The sequence below is a fragment of the Salmo salar genome, chromosome ssa28, assembly GCF_905237065.1.
Source record: "Salmo salar chromosome ssa28, Ssal_v3.1, whole genome shotgun sequence".
NCBI lineage: Eukaryota > Metazoa > Chordata > Actinopteri > Salmoniformes > Salmonidae > Salmo > Salmo salar.
Genome location: NC_059469.1, coordinates 34,446,585 through 34,465,992, shown reverse-complemented (window position 1 = coordinate 34,465,992; position 19,408 = coordinate 34,446,585). Strand labels below are relative to the sequence as shown.

General features: G+C 40.7%; 1 protein-coding gene across 5 annotated transcripts; it reads left to right on the top strand.

The window, feature by feature from the left end:
* Positions 1–377: 377 nt before the first annotated feature.
* Positions 378–18,860, top strand: LOC106589908 (annexin A4). 5 transcript variants are annotated; one of them, XM_045710098.1, is made up of 16 exons: positions 378–607; positions 5,759–5,902; positions 5,969–6,145; positions 7,725–7,756; positions 8,766–8,990; positions 9,181–9,268; positions 9,527–9,621; positions 11,626–11,739; positions 12,221–12,311; positions 12,780–12,859; positions 13,517–13,573; positions 13,840–13,933; positions 15,891–15,986; positions 16,832–16,890; positions 17,220–17,342; positions 17,562–18,860. In XM_045710098.1, exons 2-16 carry the CDS (start codon positions 5,767–5,769, stop codon positions 17,619–17,621), a joined length of 1,527 nt encoding a protein of 508 aa, XP_045566054.1. In that variant the 5' UTR covers positions 378–607; positions 5,759–5,766; the 3' UTR covers positions 17,622–18,860. The 5 variants fall into 5 exon arrangements, with proteins under 5 accessions (XP_045566054.1, XP_045566050.1, XP_045566051.1 ...); XM_045710095.1 differs by having other exon boundaries at positions 512–607; positions 5,759–6,145; positions 8,766–8,847; positions 8,884–8,990; XM_045710096.1 differs by having other exon boundaries at positions 514–607; positions 5,759–6,006; positions 6,052–6,145.
* Positions 18,861–19,408: the final 548 nt, after the last annotated feature.

The window sequence follows — 19,408 nt, the reverse complement described above, 5'->3', positions numbered from 1 at the left end:
ACGAGTCTGTGTAATTTAAATAGGTTTTGTGCTGGCCAACTGGTTTAATACTGAGTGCTCCTGGCTCCTTTCTCCACCCACTCCGTTCACTGCAATGCAATACTGTGTTGTTTGCTAAGGATGATGTATTCTGTTTCTTAAATAGGTTGCTTCTAAATTAACATATCTAAGTCACTATGTGAACCAACATATTCATATTTGTTTCTATAAATCCCAAAGAAAATACATGCAATTCATAGGTCATTAGACCTAATTGTCTGACAATTTCTGTACTGCAAGGCCTACTTTTTAATTTACATTTCAAAACACTGAAACATAAGGCCTCTCTATAGGCATACATTAAAATTAAGACTATAGACAGATTCATGTCTAGACTGTGATTAGGCTATAAACCTTTCAAAGCATTTTTTTGTTGTTGTTGTATTTGACTCAAAGTGAACGACTTGACTGTTTGTTCCATGCGAAGGTTGTTGCCAACACAGTGGAAACCTCTGGTGGAAACAAGGCTGAAATCAGGAGAGTCCACCCACAACTACACTGCGCAACCATCTTTAAGCTCTTCCTGATTCAATCGCTTCCCTTCAACATTCCCGAGCGTCAGAAACAAGTAAGACACAAGTTATTTTGCTTTGAAAAGGGTTATATTCTTCAATGTTAGATTTTATACAGATCTAAGCCAACTCGAAATGTTGTAGAATTGTGTTCAGGTTTAAGCTTCTGAATGTCTTTATTTATATAATGTATGCGAAGCAGTTCGCATATCCGCATCTCGTTACAACATCTAACAGTCGCCATTTAAAATCGCTCTTATCTGTGAACGATCCTGGGTTTAGTTATTGGTCACTGTTTAATTGTTATAATTTAGTAGTCTACAATTGTTTTGTTATTATTACTCTCCTGCAATAAGGGCAGATCGACTAGATTTGAAGTACGCTCTAAAGTACTTTAATCTCAAACTGCCATTTTGTCTCAAACTCAGGATGTGTATTTAGCTACAATGTGACATCTTGGAAGGCTAGATTGTAATATTATGTATCAGCTTCAGTGATGCCTAGTAGAAATATATATATATATATATATATATATATATATATATATATATATATATTATAATTATTTTCTGCAGTGAAAGGGACACACGAAACGTGAGGCCACAGGTTCTGGTTGGCTGGAAGGTTACATTGTAGCACTACTACTGCAGCCGAAATGTCGTTGTTTTACTGGAGTAGGAAAATACTAGCGTTGTGGTGTTCTGTTGTTGCGTTCAAATCAAAGGATCAGGCCTATCGACGGATCAGTGTCTTGTGTCCGAAGCTTGTTCTGGAGCAATGAGTGTCCTTCTTATGGGGCGTTCCTCTGTCCAGGCGTTGCTGAACCAGATCTTACAACGGCCTGGATAGGTATTTTTAGCTATTAGCAGATGCCACGTTCAAAACATCTGGGAATTCGGGAAATCTCCCACTTCTGACTTCAGTGTGTTCAAGACACCTGGGAACTCTGGGCTGGGGGGGGGGGGGGGATTCTAAACTTGGGCGTATTTCTAGAACTCTGACTTTCCGTCCATAGATCACTGACCTATTTCTCCAAAAGTTCCCAGTTGTCTTGAAAGCACCATAACCACATTATAGTTGCATTACCCTGCTCAGATGTTGCTTGCGTCAACCAATTGTTGTGTGCCATGTCATCGACTGACTGTTTTAACATATAATGTGGTTAGATGGTATGTAAATACCAATCCAGGCGTTGTAAGATCTGACAGGCATCAGCAACGCCTGGGCAGAGGAACCCGCCCCATATGTTGTAGAAATCTGTCAGTCGATGACAGAGCAGGGCAACGGCACCTTAATCTTTGCTTTAGGTTGTACTGGTCTGTTTATTCAGATAGGGTAGATCCCATGGAGATGCTGGAATGTGTGACGATGGGAGAGGGCGTGCTGTAGGGTAGGGGACACCCAGTCGCCCTTCATATGTTACTGCTTAAATTGCTCAGTCTGGGTTAACCAGTCCAAGGACTGTCTCAAAGGAGGAGTGCTGATGTAAACCTGTTTTAAGACAACAGCAAAAACTCCCAGCACAGAGTAGGTTTTAACACCATGTTAAAGACGTCCTCCAGCCATTTTACTTTTACTGTTGAAAAGCGATATCCCAAGTATAAATGCAGTAAAGTACATTTACATTTAAGTCATTTAGCAGACGCTCTTATCCAGAGCGACTTACAAATTGGTGCATTCACCTTATGATATCCAGTGGAACAACCACTTTACAATAGTGCATCTTTTAAGGGGGGGGGGTTAGAAGGATTACTTTATCCTATCCTAGGTATTCCTTAAGTACACACACTGAAGGGTAACTTGACCATGCTTAAAGAGATATTCAATGTGTTATTTGTTATTGTTACCCATCTACCAATCACTGCCCTTCTTTATGAGGCATTCAAAAGCTTCCATGACAACACATGGTAGCAACACAACATGACAACACATTATGACAACACATGGCAGCAGCACAACATGGTGTTTTGAAATGCACTACTTGACTGGGGGAACTAAAATATGTTGTAAATATGGGGGACAGAGGAAGTGGTAGGCATTCATCATTATTACTATTTCACACACAGTGAGTCCATATAACATTGTCGTCTCTTAAGCCAAATCTTACATCTGAACTAATTTATTCTTGCCTCAACAATGTATAGCCAAAACAAAACACACTGTCCCAATACTTTGAGCTCACTGTATCTCTGCTAGAGCTGACCTTATCTGCTATTGTCCCTTCTCAGTGTACAGGGCTTGAGAGGGATGCCTAAGGTAAAGCCAAACATGTTTAATGTTCAAATCTGCTACTCTTTTGGAATGCAGTATTGTCAAGATAACTACTTTTTACAGTGTGTAAAATTGCTTGTTTCATTTGAAAGCTTTTTATAAAAATACAAAAAATGCATGAAATGAAATGTATGCATTCACTACTGTAAGTCGCTCTGGATAAGAGCGTCTGCTAAATGACAAATGTAAATGTAAATGTCAACGAAGGGGGTGAATACTTATGCACCGACTATATTTCAGTTGTTAAAACGTTCATTTGTAAAAATGTGTTGATTTTTCTTTCCACTTTGACATGATGGAATATTTTGTGTAGATCAATGGCCAAAACATGACAATTATGATGCTTGTTATGACGCAAGGCTTCATGCATAGCTTTATTTTTACCCGTAAGATGTATTTATATTTTACCCATAAGAGCAGGAGTAAAATGTCTTTATTTTTACCCATAAGAGCAGGAGTAAGATGTCTTTATTTTTACCCTTAAGAGCAGGAGTAAAATGTCTTTATATTTTAACCATAAGAGCAGGAGTAAAACGTCTTTATTTTTACCCATAAGAGCAGGAGTAAGATGTCTTTATTTTTACCCTTAAGAGCAGGAGTAAAATGTCTTTATATTTTAACCATAAGAGCAGGAGTAAAATGTCTTTATTTTTACCCATAAGAGTAGGAGTAAAATGTCTTTATATTTACCCATAAGAGCAGGAGTAGAATGTCTTTATATTTTACCCATAAGAGCAGGAGTAGAATGTATTTATTTTTACCCATAAGAGCAGGAGTAAAATGTCTTTATTTTTACCCATAAGAGCAGGAGTAAAATGCCTTTATATTTTACCCATAAGAGCAGGAGTAGAATGTATTTATATTTTACCCATAAGAGCAGAAGTAAAATGTATTTATATTTTACCCATAAGAGCAGAAGTAAAATGTATTTATATTTTTACCCATAAGAGCAGGAGTAGAATGTATTTATATTTTACCCATAAGAGCAGGGGTAAAATGTATTTATATTTTACCCATAAGAGCAGAAGTAAAATGTATTTATATTTTTACCCATAAGAGCAGGAGTAAAAATATCTTTGTTCTCAGCACTTATGACTGATTTTCTACTCTGAGATGCTTTGTGGATTTGGCCCCTAGCGATGGAATACTGGTCAATAGATTGTAATAGTATACTGTTTGTTCAATTGAACCCAGAGTCATTATCGTTCATCCATGGTACTTCCATGTAGTTCACTGAGTCATCATCTTCCAGGATATTTAACTTCTGTAATATTACTTTCTGTATATTTTTACCCGAATGGGAACTATGCCTTTTCTCCAGGTGTAGACAACCCTGTTCGTGGAGTATCTCAGGTACTTCAGCATTTTGTTTCAACTAGTCACCACACCTGATCAACTGAGTTAATTGATTAGTTCAGTGATTGGCTAAATTCAGCACACCTTGTCTTCAAGTCCGTTACATGGAAAACATGAAGTGTCTGTATTTCTCCAGTACCAGGGTTACCTACCCCTGCTTTACACTAGTCTTTGACTAGAGTTTTGGTCAGCGCTTTTCTCCAGTTATTATACCTCAACTGATCCTTTAGGGAGGGTATGTGTGATGTCATGTCCTTACAGCCCAACAATTTTGACAAAAACAAATGAATATATTTTTGTCCTAAGAGTTGTGCAAAGTCAATTGTAATTCACAGCTGTAATGGCTACCAAAGATGATCCTGTATCAAGCATTACCTCTGGGATGTGAAGACATACGTAATCAAGACATCTTTGTGTTTTCTTTCACTTTGAAAATGTGGAATAGGTTATTTATTATTCTCCTGGATTAAATGTTAAGGCAGCAAAATGTGAAGATTTAGCAAAGGGGTTCGTAGACTTTCACTAGCAACTGTATATTCTATTTTGTTGGACACGAGCAATACTTTTCCGAACGTGCAGGCATTTCTGCATTTAGCTACAGTAATAGTCTCATTTGTTTTGTGGGTTTCCACATTGAAACAAAGGAAAAGACTACGAGGCTGTAGCTAGACATAGATGTTCTCTAGTGTCCATTGACTGTTATGATGAACCAGTACATGTTTTTCTTTCAGGGTTTGTTGTTTGTTCAGGTGATTAAAAAGGCCGTTCGACCAAAACTGTTTTAAAATCAATAGTTCAATAAACTCTATGGGCCGGTTTCCTGAACAGAGATTAAGCCTAGTCCCGGACTATAAAGCACTTTCAATGGAGATTCTACAGGACTAGGCTCAATCTGTGTCTGGGAAACTGGCCCTATATGTTCTGTGTACACTGTGTGTGTACACACACACACACACACACACACACTGAGTGTACAAAACATTAGTTGCACCCCCTTTTGCCCTCAGAACAGCCTCAATTCGTCGGGACATGGACTCTACAAGGTGTTGAAAGTGTTGCACAGGGAAGCTGGCCCATGTTGACTCCAATACTTCCCACAGTTGTGTGAAGTTGGCTGGATGTCCTTTGGATGGTGGACCATTCTTGATACACATGGGAACCTGTTGAGGGTGAAAAACCCAGCAGCGTTGCAGTTCTTGACACACTCAAACCGGTGTGCCTGGCACATTCTACCATACCCTGTTCAAAGGCACTTTAGTCTTTTGTCTTGTCCATTCACCCTCTGAATGACACACACACAATCCATGTCTCAATTGTCTCAAGGCTTTAAAATCCTTCTTTAACCTGTCTCCTCCCCTTCATCTACACTGATTTGAAGTGGATTTAACAAGTGACCATAAGGGATCATAGTTTTCACCTGGATTCACCTGGTCAGTCTGTGTCATGGAAAGAGCAGGAGTTCATAATGTTTTGTACACTCTGTGTGTGTGTGTGTGTGTGTGTGTGTGTATATATATATCTCATTAAAATATGTTTTTAAATACTTACCCCTCAACTTCTAATGCTTTCTTTCTTTCAAGTCCCAAAGATGAGTTATCCTGGTTACCCTCCCTCCGGTGGCTACGCCCCACAACCAGGTGCATATCCCCCCCAAGCTGGAGGTTACCCGCCTCAGGCTGGAGGTTACCCGCCTCAGGCTGGAGGTTACCCGCCTCAGGCTGGGGGTTACCCGCCTCAGGCTGGGGGTTACCCGCCTCAGGCTGGGGGCTACCCTTCCCAGCAGGCTGGAGGTTACCCGCCTCAGGCTGGGGGCTACCCTTCCCAGCAGGCTGGAGGTTACCCGCCTCAGGCTGGGGGCTACCCTTCCCAGCAGGCTGGTGGTTACCCTCAACCAGGTGGAGGTTTCCCTCAGGGGGGAGGCTTCCCTCCTCAGGCCGGAGGCTATCCTTCCATGCCTCCAGCACAAGGTAAGGGTATTGCTAATATATTACATTTGTTGGATTACCTGATTACCTAGATAAGCACCACATTCCAGAGAATCCTATAAGTAACACCGACACATCTCAACTCTAAGGATATTGCTATTTGCTTTCTTGGTCGTGCGCTTGTTGTTTTTTTTTTAGTATACAGGAAAACTGAGATGAGAACCTGGTCTGTGACCTTGACATATAATGGTTTTGAATACATTTTACAATTCAAATGTCCAGTATATGGGTTGTTCTATGAAGAGAGTGCCTTTTGTGTCCATGATATTTTAAATAAAACATTTTGCACCCATATTGAATTTGAAATGCCTGTTAAATGAAGTGTCTTTTAAAGATGTGCCTCTTGAACTTTGGCGATTTCTAAGTGCTGAAGCATGCATAGTCTCTGAGCAGAATTATTGTTTTACCTCAATTAGCCACGAAATCCTGGAAATAGTGCTGCGCTATTTTCACTAGATTTTTCCCCTCACGTGGGCCCTAGCAATTACAGTTCAACCAATGAGCTTCAGCCCCTCATCATTTTAGTGACAGCTAGCAAGATGCACTCAAAGGAGAGAGAGAGAGAGAGAGAGAGAGAGAGAGAGAGAGAGAGAGAGAGAGAGAGAGAGAGAGAGAGAGAGAGAGAGAGAGAGAGAGAGAGAGAGAGAGAGAGAGAGAGAGAGAGAGAGAGAGAGAGAGAGAGAGAGAGAGAGAGAGAGAGAGAGAGAGAGAGAGAGAGAGAGAGAGAGAGAGAGAGAGAGAGAGAGAGAGAGAGATGTTACCTAGTGTGCACTTTTCATTTTGACGTGTCCCTCTATGACTTCTAGGGAGATTTAAACCGTAATATTTTCTCTTAAGTTTCACCATCATTGTAAAGCCCTAGTTCTTTTTGTTGCTTAGACAAAAGTCATTTCTGAAGATGATTATTTATTTATTAGTGAATCATTTACTTCTGTCCCTCATTTTAAGGTCAAACCTGTTACATGAACTGAAGTCGTGTTAATATGGTAAAACTATTCCTTTAAAAAAAAAACAGTATGTTTTTCAAAATAAACATTGAACATCTAATAGTCAAATCAAAGTGATAAAGCAGGTGATCTTCTATTCAGGGTTCTTCTATTTTTGGTCATTTTCTGGTGTTTTGTGGTGGAAAACTGAGTGGCTTGAGCAAAACACGTCAAACCCGTTATCCACAGACAGACAGGCTAGAAATGATTTTTTTTTTAAGCTTGCGTTCAATTGCCACTCCCTGTCGCACACAATAATATTCCATTCCCCCCTGTCTCAATGGGATTTCTGGCTTATTTAAGTTGCGTTCAACCCTGTTACTTTATCTGGCACTTAATAGGCACTTACTATAGTATTTAAAAAAAAAAAATAATAATAATAATAATTGAATCTCTTCAGATGGGAATTTATTTACATTTTTTTCATTAAGTTCAACATGTGCTTTTTATAAGAGAATGTTAAAATGTTCTCAAAAGGCACCGAACTGGATAAACGATCCATATGTGAAGTTATCCTATGTTTTCTGTATTAAAATCTACTGAAAGATGCACAACTCGCTGTGTTTGTTCTCTAGGTGGTTGGGGTGGAGCCCCTGCTGGTGGAATGGTAAATATAACTTCTTATCTTATACCAAGTCATTACCAACATACTCTAAATCAGCTGGCTATATATCTACCACCTCATCTCCACTCCCTGTAACATGTGGAGTCTGTTACGTCTCAAATGGCACCCTATTGCTTTACAAAAAAAATCTAATATTTCAGTTTGCAGTTTTTTCGCCACACCAGATACAAACTTACACATGCTAAAAACAACTTACAGACAAACAACGACTACATCTCCTCTGTCCAGACCCGCATGGTCACTCCTCCATCCCTAGTACCTGCCTGGTCACTCCTCCATCCCTAGTACCTGCATGGTCACTCCTCCATCCCTAGTACCCGCATGGTCACTCCTCCATCCCTAGTACCTGCATGGTCACTCCTCCATCCCTAGTACCTGCATGGTCACTCCTCTATCCCTATTACCTGCCTGGTCACTCCTCTATCCCTATTACCTGCCTGGTCACTCCTCTATCCCTATTACCTGCCTGGTCACTCCTCCATCCCTAGTACCTGCATGGTCACTCCTCCATCCCTAGTACCTGCATGGTCACTCCTCTATCCCTATTACCTGCCTGGTCACTCCTCTATCCCTATTACCTGCCTGGTCACTCCTCTATCCCTAGTACCTGCATGGTCACTCCTCCATCCCTAGTACCTGCATGGTCACTCCTCCATCCCTAGTACCTGCATGGTCACTCCTCTATCCCTAGTACCTGCCTGGTCACTCCTCCATCCCTAGTACCCACATGATTGTTTGCCACATGGCCTTAAATTGTACCAAGCGGTTTTTCTCGGCACAAATGGCACCTTATTCCTTTGGGCCTTGGTCAAACGTAGTGCACTATGTAGGAAATAGGGTGGGCCCTGGTCTAAAGTAGTGCACTATGTAGGGAATAGGGTGGGCCCTGGTCTAAAGTAGTGCACTATGTAGGGAATAGGGTGTCATCTGGGCACAATACCACAGTCAGTAATGTGATCCCAGCTAATCAACTCCCGTTCTTTTCCTCCAGCCAGGCGGAGGTATGCCCCAGGGGTACCCAGGCGGTCCTGCCCCAGGTCAACCCCAGGGGTACCCAGGCGGTCCTGCCCCAGGTCAACCCCAGGGGTACCCAGGCGGTCCTGCCCCAGGACAGCAGCCCATGCCTGGGTATCCTGGTGGAGCCCCGGCCCCCAACCCTTCCATGCCAGGATATGGAGGTGGTGTTCCGGCTACTCCTTATTCACCTGCTATCAACGTGAGAGTCTCTATATGTTGTTGTCTTTAATGTGAAATCGTCAACCAATTACTCACTGTTACATTTATTTACATAGGTTTTTTTATTTCCTAATATGCTTTACAAAGTGTTTCCTTGTTTCAGTATTTATATTCTTCAGTTTCAGTATTTGCTTGTTTCAGTGTCAGTATTTTCTTGTATTTGTCATTAGAGAGGCTATAGGGGTGTTATTAAGGACTATCCAGGCGCTGACCCTCTGAGGGATGTGGAAGTTCTCCGCAAGGCCATGAAGGGCTTTGGTCAGTAGTTCATCATTACAGACATTCACTTATATCATGGATAGATGTATGTAGGAGTTAATGAGATTCAGTACAACTCTAATAACACATTATTTAACTGAAGATCCTTCTGTAAATCTTCTATAAATATAAACTTTCTATGGCTAGATTTACATGTGTAGAATATTCTACAATTAAGAACACATTATTTAGTGATACACATTCAATTTACTATCAGTTAAACTGGTAACAATAATATTAATAGAAGATTTTCAACAGGCACGGATGAGGCAGCTATAATTGAGATTCTTGGGAGCCGCTCAAACAAGCAGAGGGTTCCAATGGTTGCAGCCTACAAAACCACTTATGGGAAGGTGAGGTTTACACTCCAGTAATGACCTTGTGTGGTTTCCTATATTGTTGGAGTTCAATGGACACCAGATAAAGATGACTTGATTCATCCAATTGGACAAAAGAAATTCCGCTTTATTCCAACCCCCTCTGAAAGACATACACACACTACCGCTCAAAAGTTTGGGGTCACTTAGAAATGTCCTTGGTTTTTGAAAGAAAATAACAAAAAAAAAATAGTCCATTTAAAATAACATCAAATTGATCAGAAATATAGTGTAGACATTGTTAATGTTGTAAATGACTATTGTAGCTGGAATCGGCTGATTTTGTAATGAGAATATCTACATAGGCGTACAGAGGTCCATTATCAGCAACCATCACTCCTGTGTTCCAATGGCACGTTGTGTTAGCTAATCCAAGTTTATCATTTTAAAAGGCCAATTGATCATTAGAAAACCCTTTTGCAATTATGTTAACACAGCTGAAAAACTGTCCTGATTAAAGAAGCAATAAACCTGGTGGGCCCTGGTCCCTTCACAGAACAGCACAAACTGTCTCTAACCAGAATAGAAAGAGGAGTGGGAGGCCCCGGTGCACAACTGAGCAAGAGGACAAGTACATTAGAGTGTCTAGTTTGAGAAACAGACGCCTCTCAAGTCCTCAACTGGCAGCTTCATTAAATAGTACCAGCAAAACACCAGTCTCAAAGTCAACAGTGAAGAGGCGACTCCTGAAAGCTGGCCTTCTAGGCAGAGTTCCTCTGTCCAGTGTCTGTGTTCTTTTGCCCATCTTAATATTTTATTTTCATTGGCCAGTCTGAGATATGGCTTTCTCTTTGCAACTCTGCCTAGAAGGCCAGCATCCCGGAGTCGCCTCTTCACTGTTGACGTTGAGACTGGTGTTTTACATGTACTATTTAATGAAGCTGCCAGTTGAGGACTTGAGAGGCGTCTGTTTCTCAAACTAGACACTCTAATGTACTTGTCCTCTTGCTCAGATGTGCACCGGGGCCTCCCACTCCTCTTTCTATTCTGGTTAGAAGAGCCAGTTTGTGCTGTTCTGTGAAGGGAGTAGTACACAGCGTTGTACGAGATCTTCAGTTTCTTGGCAATTTCTCGCATGGAATAGTCTTAATTTCTCAGAACAATAATAGACTGACGAGTTTCAGAAGAAAGTTCTTTGTTTCTGGCCATTTTGAGCCTGCAATAGGACCCAAAAATACTGATTCTCCAGATACTCAACTAGTCTAAAGAAGGCCAGTTTTATTGCTTCTTTAATGAGGACAACAGTTTTCAGCTGTGCTAACATAATTGCAAAATGGTTTTCTAAGAATCAATTAGCCTTTTAAAATGATAAACTTGGATTAGCTAACACAACGTGCCATTGGAACACAGGAGTGATGGTTGCTGATAATGGACCTCTGTACGCCTATGTAGATATTCCATTCAAAATTAGCCATTTCCAGCTACAATAGTCATTTACAACATTAACAATGTCTACACTGTATTTCTGATCAATTTGATGTTATTTTAATGTTTTTTTTGCTTTTCTTTCAAAAACAAGGACATTTCTAACTGACCCCAAACTTTTGAACGGTAGTATATATATTTATGTATTCAGGATAGAGCAGTGGACTGCCACACTGGGCGCCGTGGAGCAGTTGTTGTGGAAGTGCCTTGTTCAAGGCTCTGGTTAAAAGTAGTGCACTATAAAGGGAATAAGTTGCAATTTAGGGCACATACGGAAACTTCCCAGTACTCAACATAGTTGGTGCTCTTGCTCTTTCCATTGGCTATCTGATGGTTACAGATATTATTATCCTTAAGTTTCGTTAACAATTCTGAAATGCTTAGATTAAAAAGACTCAGGAAACCAAATACTTGTATTAAACTGCTATCGCCCTCTCAAGATAAACATCTACTGTAGCCACTTCCTTTCTGAGACTACGTCCCAAATGGCAACCTATTCCCTACGTAGTGCACTACTTTTAACCAGAGCCTCTTACACCATCTTCTATTTCACAGGATTTATTTCATGATCTGAAGTCTGAGCTGACTGGGAACTTTGAGAAGCTGGCTATTGCGATGTTGCAGACACCAACCAGGTTTGATGCATCTCAACTCAAAGAAGCCATAGTGGTTAGTTTGGATTTTATTCATTCTTCTCTCCCACCGAGGGTCATGTTCATTTAGAAGTTCTTATATTATTGGACAAGTTCTGATAGTACCGCCCCACTTAAGACTTGTTTTTTTAAACGTTTTCTTCCTACTGAACACACTCCAGATTTGTCTTTATAGCAGGCACCTTTTGGGGTCTCTTTTAGTGAGTCATCTCAGTAAGGAACAGAAAGAAAAGCTCCATTTTTTAAAGACAAAAGTCAGGCATGTCGGGGCGTGAATTGTTCATCGCTCATACATTGTACAAAATCTATTTAGCTTGCCGTAGTTACTGTATCAAGAAAGTGTTGCTTTTGATTGTAGCATACTTGGACAATAAATATTCTTCAAGATGATTCTTAGTCATTCGATTTAGTAAATGTTTTTACTTGTAACATGTATACACCTTAAATGTTCCCTTTCATTACCATCCACTCTATTACCCATTTTGTTCTCTGGACAGGGTGCAGGTACTGATGAAGCCTGTCTGATTGAGATCCTGTCATCTCGCTCCAATGCAGAAATCAGAGAAATTAATCAAATTTACAAAAACGGTAAGTGTCTGGCCTACTCCCGAAACACACAGTATTTCATCCATATTCTGAAACACACAGCATTTTCAATTCATACTCGTGAAACACAAAGCATTGCCAGTTCGTCATACAAGTAAATGTGTCTTATTTATGTTGATACATTTTGACCGGTTGTGTGTTGGGAAGGCATCAAGGCACATTTACTTTTATGATGATCTGAAAAGCAGTGTGTTTCAGGGTGGGGCTGAAAAGCAGTTTGTTTCAGGGTGGGGCTGAAAAGCAGTGTGTTTCAGGGTGGGGCTGAAAAGCAGTGTGTTTCAGGGTGGGGCTGAAAAGCAGTGTGTTTCAGGGTGGGGCTGAAAAGCAGTTTGTTTCAGGGTGGGGCTGAAAAGCAGTGTGTTTCAGGGTGGGGCTGAAAAGCAGTTTGTTTCAGGGTGGGGCTGAAAAGCAGTTTGTTTCAGGGTATCATGTAAATGCTGTGTGTTTCAGAGTATGGTAAGAAACTGGAGGATGCCATCATTAATGACACATCAGGACACTTCCGTAGGCTCCTCGTCTCCCTCTGTCAGGTAACTGTTGATGTGTTGTTAATGGTTTTTAATATGTTGATTTGATATGTTATTAATCATTATCATTGAGTTGTGGCTTTGAAAGTGAAGGCTGAAGCTGATTTAATTAGGGAAACTTCCCAGTACTCAACATAGTTGGTGCTCTTGCTCTTTCCATTGGCTATCTGATGGTTACAGATATTATTATCCTTAAGTTTCGTTAACAATTCTGAAATGCTTAGATTAAAAAAAGACTCAGGAAACCAAATACTTGTATTAAACTGCTATCGCCCTCTCAAGATAAACATCTACTGTAGCCACTTCCTTTCTGAGACTACGTCCCAAATGGCAACCTATTCCCTACGTAGTGCACTACTTTTGACCAGAGCCCTATGGACCCCAGGAATAGGGTGCCAATTGAGACGTACACTCTTGAGTCAGGAAGTAAGAACTACTATAAAGATACCATTAAAGTTTTATTGAAGAAATTACAGCAATTGTGGAGGATAAGTTTATAGTTTTCTTGCATCAAATTCCTTCCAAGGTACCAGTACTCTACTGTTATAATATCATCTGCATCCCAAGGCTCTGTTCAAACGTAGTGCACTATATAGGGTGTTATTTGAGACTCGTACAATCCTTTTTGTTGTAAACCAATTCTTCACTTCCTGTTTGTAGGGAAATCGAGACGAGAGGGAACAAGTGGACATCAACATGGCCAAACAGGATGCTCAGGTGAACACTGTTTCTTGTTCTGGTAATATAATAGAAATGTTACTGTTTTAAAGATCTATCTGATACCAAACAATAGTGTTTATATACCCTGTAGGGCGTAGGATAACAGGAAAGTGGGCATTATCTTATGCTGATACTTATTTATTTAAAAAAATGATAATTGGAAAATATAGGCAGAGATATGCTTCCATAATCATAGACAAGCAGTTCATGACTTGTAATGATTATGTTGTGTTAGAAACTGATCATGTTATGCTGTGTGTTAGAAACTGTATGCTGCCGGGGAGAACAAAGTGGGGACGGATGAGTCCCAGTTCAACGCCATAATGTGTTCCAGGAGCAAACCCCACCTGAGAGCAGGTAGCTAATCATACTGGGTTACCTGAGAGCAGGTAGCTAATCATACTGTGTTACCTGAGAGCAGGTAGCTAATCATACTGTGTTACCTGAGAGCAGGTAGGTAATCATACTGTGTTACCTGAGAGCAGGTAGCTAATCATACTGTGTTACCTGAGAGCAGGTAGGTAATCATACTGTTACCTGAGAGCAGGTAGCTAATCATACTGTGTTACCTGAGAGCAGGTAGGTAATCATACTGTGTTACCTGAGAGCAGGTAGGTAATCATACTGTGTTACCTGAGAGCAGGTAGCTAATCATACTGTGTTACCTGAGAGCAGGTAGGTAATCATACTGTGTTACCTGAGAGCAGGTAGCTAATCATACTGTGTTACCTGAGAGCAGGTAGGTAATCATACTGTGTTACCTGAGAGCAGGTAGCTAATCATACTGTGTTACCTGAGAGCAGGTAGCTAATCATACTGTGTTACCTGAGAGCAGGTAGCTAATCATACTGTGTTACCTGAGAGCAGGTAGGTAATCATACTGTTACCTGAGAGCAGGTAGCTAATCATACTGTGTTACCTGAGAGCAGGTAGGTAATCATACTGTGTTACCTGAGAGCAGGTAGCTAATCATACTGTGTTACCTGAGAGCAGGTAGGTAATCATACTGTGTTACCTGAGAGCAGGTAGCTAATCATACTGTGTTACCTGAGAGCAGGTAGCTAATCATACTGTGTTACCTGAGAGCAGGTAGCTAATCATACTGTGTTACCTGAGAGCAGGTAGGTAATCATACTGTTACCTGAGAGCAGGTAGGTAATCATACTGGGTTACCTGAGAGCAGGTAGGTATTCGTACTGTGTTACCTGAGAGCAGGTAGGTAATCGTACTGGGTTACCTGAGAGCAGGTAGGTAATCGTACTGGGTTACCTGAGAGCAGGTAGGTAATCGTACTGGGTTACCTGAGAGCAGGTAGGTAATCGTACTGGGTTACCTGAGAGCAGGTAGGTAATCGTACTGGGTTACCTGAGAGCAGGTAGGTAATCGTACTGTGTTACCTGAGAGCAGGTAGGTAATCGTACTGGGTTACCTGAGAGCAGGTAGGTAATCGTACTGGGTTACCTGAGAGCAGGTAGGTAATCGTACTGGGTTACCTGAGAGCAGTTAGGTAATCGTACTGGGTTACCTGAGAGCAGGTAGGTAATCGTACTGTGTTACCTGAGAGCAGGTAGGTAATCGTACTGTGTTACTTGAGAGCAGGTAGGTAATCATACTGTGTTACCTGAGAGCAGGTAGGTAATCATACTGGGTTACCTGAGAGCAGGTAGGTAATCATACTGGGTTACCTGAGAGCAGGTAGGTAATCATACTGGGTTACCTGAGAGCAGGTAGGTAATCATACTGGGTTACCTGAGAGCAGGTAGGTAATCATACTGGGTTACCTGAGAGCAGGTAGGTAATCGTACTGTGTTACCTGAGAGCAGGTAGGTAATCATACTGCACTGTGTTTATATTACCAAGTCAGTTCTATTTCTCTTAAAGGGTTGTAGTTCCTCATACTGGTATCCTGTTATGACAGTACAGTATATATCTGTATTATATATGTCTATTATCTCAACACTATTTCTACAAACATATTTTATTTGCTGTATTTGTGGTTAACCAAAGTCATAACAACCCTGCCTATGGCTCATTAGTATATTATAACCCATATTACGTGTTTATAACAACCCTGCTTATGGTTATAACAATCTACTACATGTTTATAACAACCCTGCCTATGGTTATAACAATCTACTACATGTTTATAACAACCCTGCCTATGGTTATAACCTTACCACGTGGTTATAACCTTACCACGTGGTTATAACCTTACCACGTGGTTATAACCTTGCCTGTGGTTTTGTTAGCATGTTATAACAACCTTATGATGAGGTTATAACAACCCCTGCCCTATGGTTCTTGTTTCTGCTAGTGTTCAATGAGTACCAGCAGATGAGTGGTAGAGACATTGTGAAGAGCATCTGCAGGGAGATGTCTGGAAACGTGGAGGATGGCATGGTGGCTGTGGGTAAGTTCAGTAATAACCAGCTGGTCACTGCAAGGAGAGAACAGTGTCTGTAATAACCAGCTGGTCACTGCGAGGAGAGAACAGTGTCTGTAATAACCAGCTGGTCACTGCTAGGAGAGAACAGTGTCTGTAATAACCAGCTGGTCACTGCGAGTAGAGAACAGTGTCTGTAATAACCAGCTGGTCACTGCGAGGAGAGAACAGTGTCTGTAATAACCAGCTGGTCACTGCGAGGAGAGAACAGTGTCTGTAATAACCAGCTGGTCACTGCGAGTAGAGAACAGTGTCTGTAATAACCAGCTGGTCACTGCGAGGAGAGAACAGTGTCTGTAATAACCAGCTGGTCACTGCCAGGAGAGAACAGTGTCTGTAATAACCAGCTGGTCACTGCCAGGAGAGAACAGTGTCTGTAATAACCAGCTGGTCACTGCCAGGAGAGAACAGTGTCTGTAATAACCAGCTGGTCACTGCCAGGAGAGAACAGTGTGTGACTTATTCTCAAAGTTCAGTAACTATCACTTTTGGGATCTGAGATCCCATAGCTGTTGAATGTTTTGAATCAGGTGATTGAGGATCTGATTTGAATCAGGTGATTGAGGATCTGATTTGAATCAGGTGATTGAGGATCTGATTTGAATCAGGTGATTGAGGATCTGATTTGAATTGATTTGTTATGACAGTGTCTGCATCCCAAATGGCACCCCATTTCTTATCTAGTGCACTACTTTTGTCCAGGAGACATAGGGCTCTATACAGGGAATGGGGCTGCATTTGTGACTCAGCCAGTAGTAAGGTTAGTCCTGTTTCTTCTCTATGAACTAAAGCCTTGTCTTGTTGTGTTCCAGTGAAATGCATCAGGAACACTCCTGAATACTTTGCAGAGAGGCTGCACAAGTCCATGGCGGTAAGAAAGAAACACTGTCTCACATCTGACTGTGCTCTTACTCTGACCCTACGCGCTCTGGCCCCGGGCGCTCTGACCCCGGGCGCTCTGACCCCGGGCGCTCTGACCCCGGGCGCTCTGACTCCACTGATGGAAATGTCCTTTAACCATGTTTAAGTGTAGCCCTGAGACATGTCCTGTAGTTTCTATCAATATAGTGTTTTAGATATATTGTATTTTGACACAAACACACACACATTTAGACACCAATAGTGACGGCGACCACAAGCCATGTTTCAGGCCTAGCACTTCCTGATGACTAACCAGTCTGTGCTACGTGTTGTCCCCAGGGGGCTGGGACCAAGGACAGGACTCTGATTCGGGTCATGGTGACTCGCTCCGAGGTGGACATGCTGGACATCAGAGAGGCATACCAGAAGGCCTATGGGAAATCACTGTACACCGCCATCTCTGTATGTACCTTACACAAATAATCACTATGCTAAAATTCTATTGTTGGAATCAATCCACTGCTTTTATGCTATGGAGGTAGATTGCTGCCAAAATTATGTAAATGTTTGAATAATAATTCACAAGTAAATGATGCTAATTTCTTGGTTTGTCTGATGGAAAATGAGGCTGTTTTTTAACATGCTGGTACTGGTTTGTGCTTTTTTTTCTTCATCTGATAGGGTGATACCTCTGGTGACTACAAGAAGCTGCTGCTGAAGCTGTGTGGAGGAAGTGATTAGAGAGATATGAAGAAATCCCCAATATCAATCAGGACGGTGACGTCATAGAATCAGAATGAGAATCATAGAATCAGAAGTGTTATGGCCGTTCTACTCATTCTAATTCTATGGGTGTAGTAGTCCATGAGAATGTAACAGACAGGATTCTATATCAACCTGTGATATATGTAGGTTTTTTTTTGCCAAATTTGTGTCTCCATGCCATAATGTGCTGCGTGACGTATGTCGTTTTTTTTTGTTGCCAAATTTGTGTCTCACACCATAATGTGCTGTATGTAGGATAATGACTTTATTTGCTGCATATGCAATCCGTTTTTGTTATTATATAGTCTTGATTCATTTTCAATTTTTTTTATGATATGTGTAATCATATGATCAGGATAATGCCATTTAAAAACAATGCAGTACTATAATTGACAAATTATTATATTAGCTAACTGCTAAATACTAAATATATAGGAATATTTCTGGATTTGTGTCAACACGTGCAAATATTTTTGGATATTTAGATACTTAAGATATATATATAAAAAGTAGGTTATTATAGCTTTATTGCTGACTGCTATATTCTATGCAAATTAGCAACTTGTTTAATTTCAAATGAAAGCCAATGATAATTAAATATCACCACAACAAAGCTGGTATTTATTTTCTCTTATTGACACCTTTTAATAATGTAGGCCATTTTTCCATTGCTTGTTTCCTAGATATGAACACAATGTTGCCTTTTTATGCTGCAGACCCAAAGCCGCCATGGCATGCAACTCTTTCAATGATTTACCATCTATTTCGGAAAGCTGTTTAGTTCCATGCAAGTCAAGATTTCTGTTTTTCATTTCGTCTTTCACTGCAATTTCTAATATAATTTCAGTGTAAGTCGTTGTACAACTATTTGCCAATACTTAAATATTTCATTATTTGTTGTCAATATTGTTTAAGGATTTATTCATTGCATAGGTATATACTGTACAGCCAGTACACATACTGTATAGTATCATTTTATGCCAGTAGAGGGCAGTTTGAACACATGTTAAATTGGCAATGGATCCACTGAGGCATTGGTAACTGGAAAATGATATAAATATATGCTAATACCACGTTTGTAACTTATCACAATGGCCCAAAGGGCTGCCTTTGTCATGTAGTAACTAACGTTTACAATCATTTGGTTGTTGTAATGTTCACCCAAAGGCTTATAATGGTGTCCTTCCTGTCAAATTAAAATATTTTGACTGGCAATGACTTTCTGTTTCTATAATGAGATGTGTGTGCTTCATAACATGTATTGTCATAGCCTGAGTGCTAGTCTGTTTGCGCTTTCAAGTGCCTTGAGGGGGGGCTTTTAAAAAAAAAACAGCTGATATGGCTGACTTGCTTAAACAAATGTGGTTTCTACTGACAATTGAGATGTACAAACTGGCATAAGGGACAGATGAGCTGATAAGAGGAAATCCGTAATTTCGATGACATTTTAATGAGCGAACTAAGACGGACGTCGTCAATAACTAATTGTGCTGTTCAGCAGCCAAGCTGTTTTTCCCAGCCTTTATAATAAAGCGTTGCATGCATATCATCGCATTTGTGTAGAGTACAGGCATTTACAGAAGTTGTTCACATGGAGAGACTTTTTAGTAGCCTAGGGTGTGGGAAAATGTGGCCTTTTTTATAAATGCATTTCATTCTATTCCACTTCATTTTACATGCCTGAAGACTGGCAGAATATTTTTTAAACCGCACAAATGATCGAAATGGCAGGCTACTTTGACACGGACAAACTGAGAATCTGA

Coding starts and splice junctions, on each gene's coding strand:
- LOC106589908 (XM_045710094.1), top strand. CDS start 5,767: ATGAGTTATCCTGGTTACCCTCCCTCCGGTGGCTACGCCCCACAACCA. Junction 11,740..12,220: donor AACTCAAAGAAGCCATAGTG/GTTAGTTTGGAT, acceptor TTCTCTGGACAG/GGTGCAGGTACTGATGAAGC. Junction 12,312..12,779: donor TAATCAAATTTACAAAAACG/GTAAGTGTCTGG, acceptor TGTGTGTTTCAG/AGTATGGTAAGAAACTGGAG.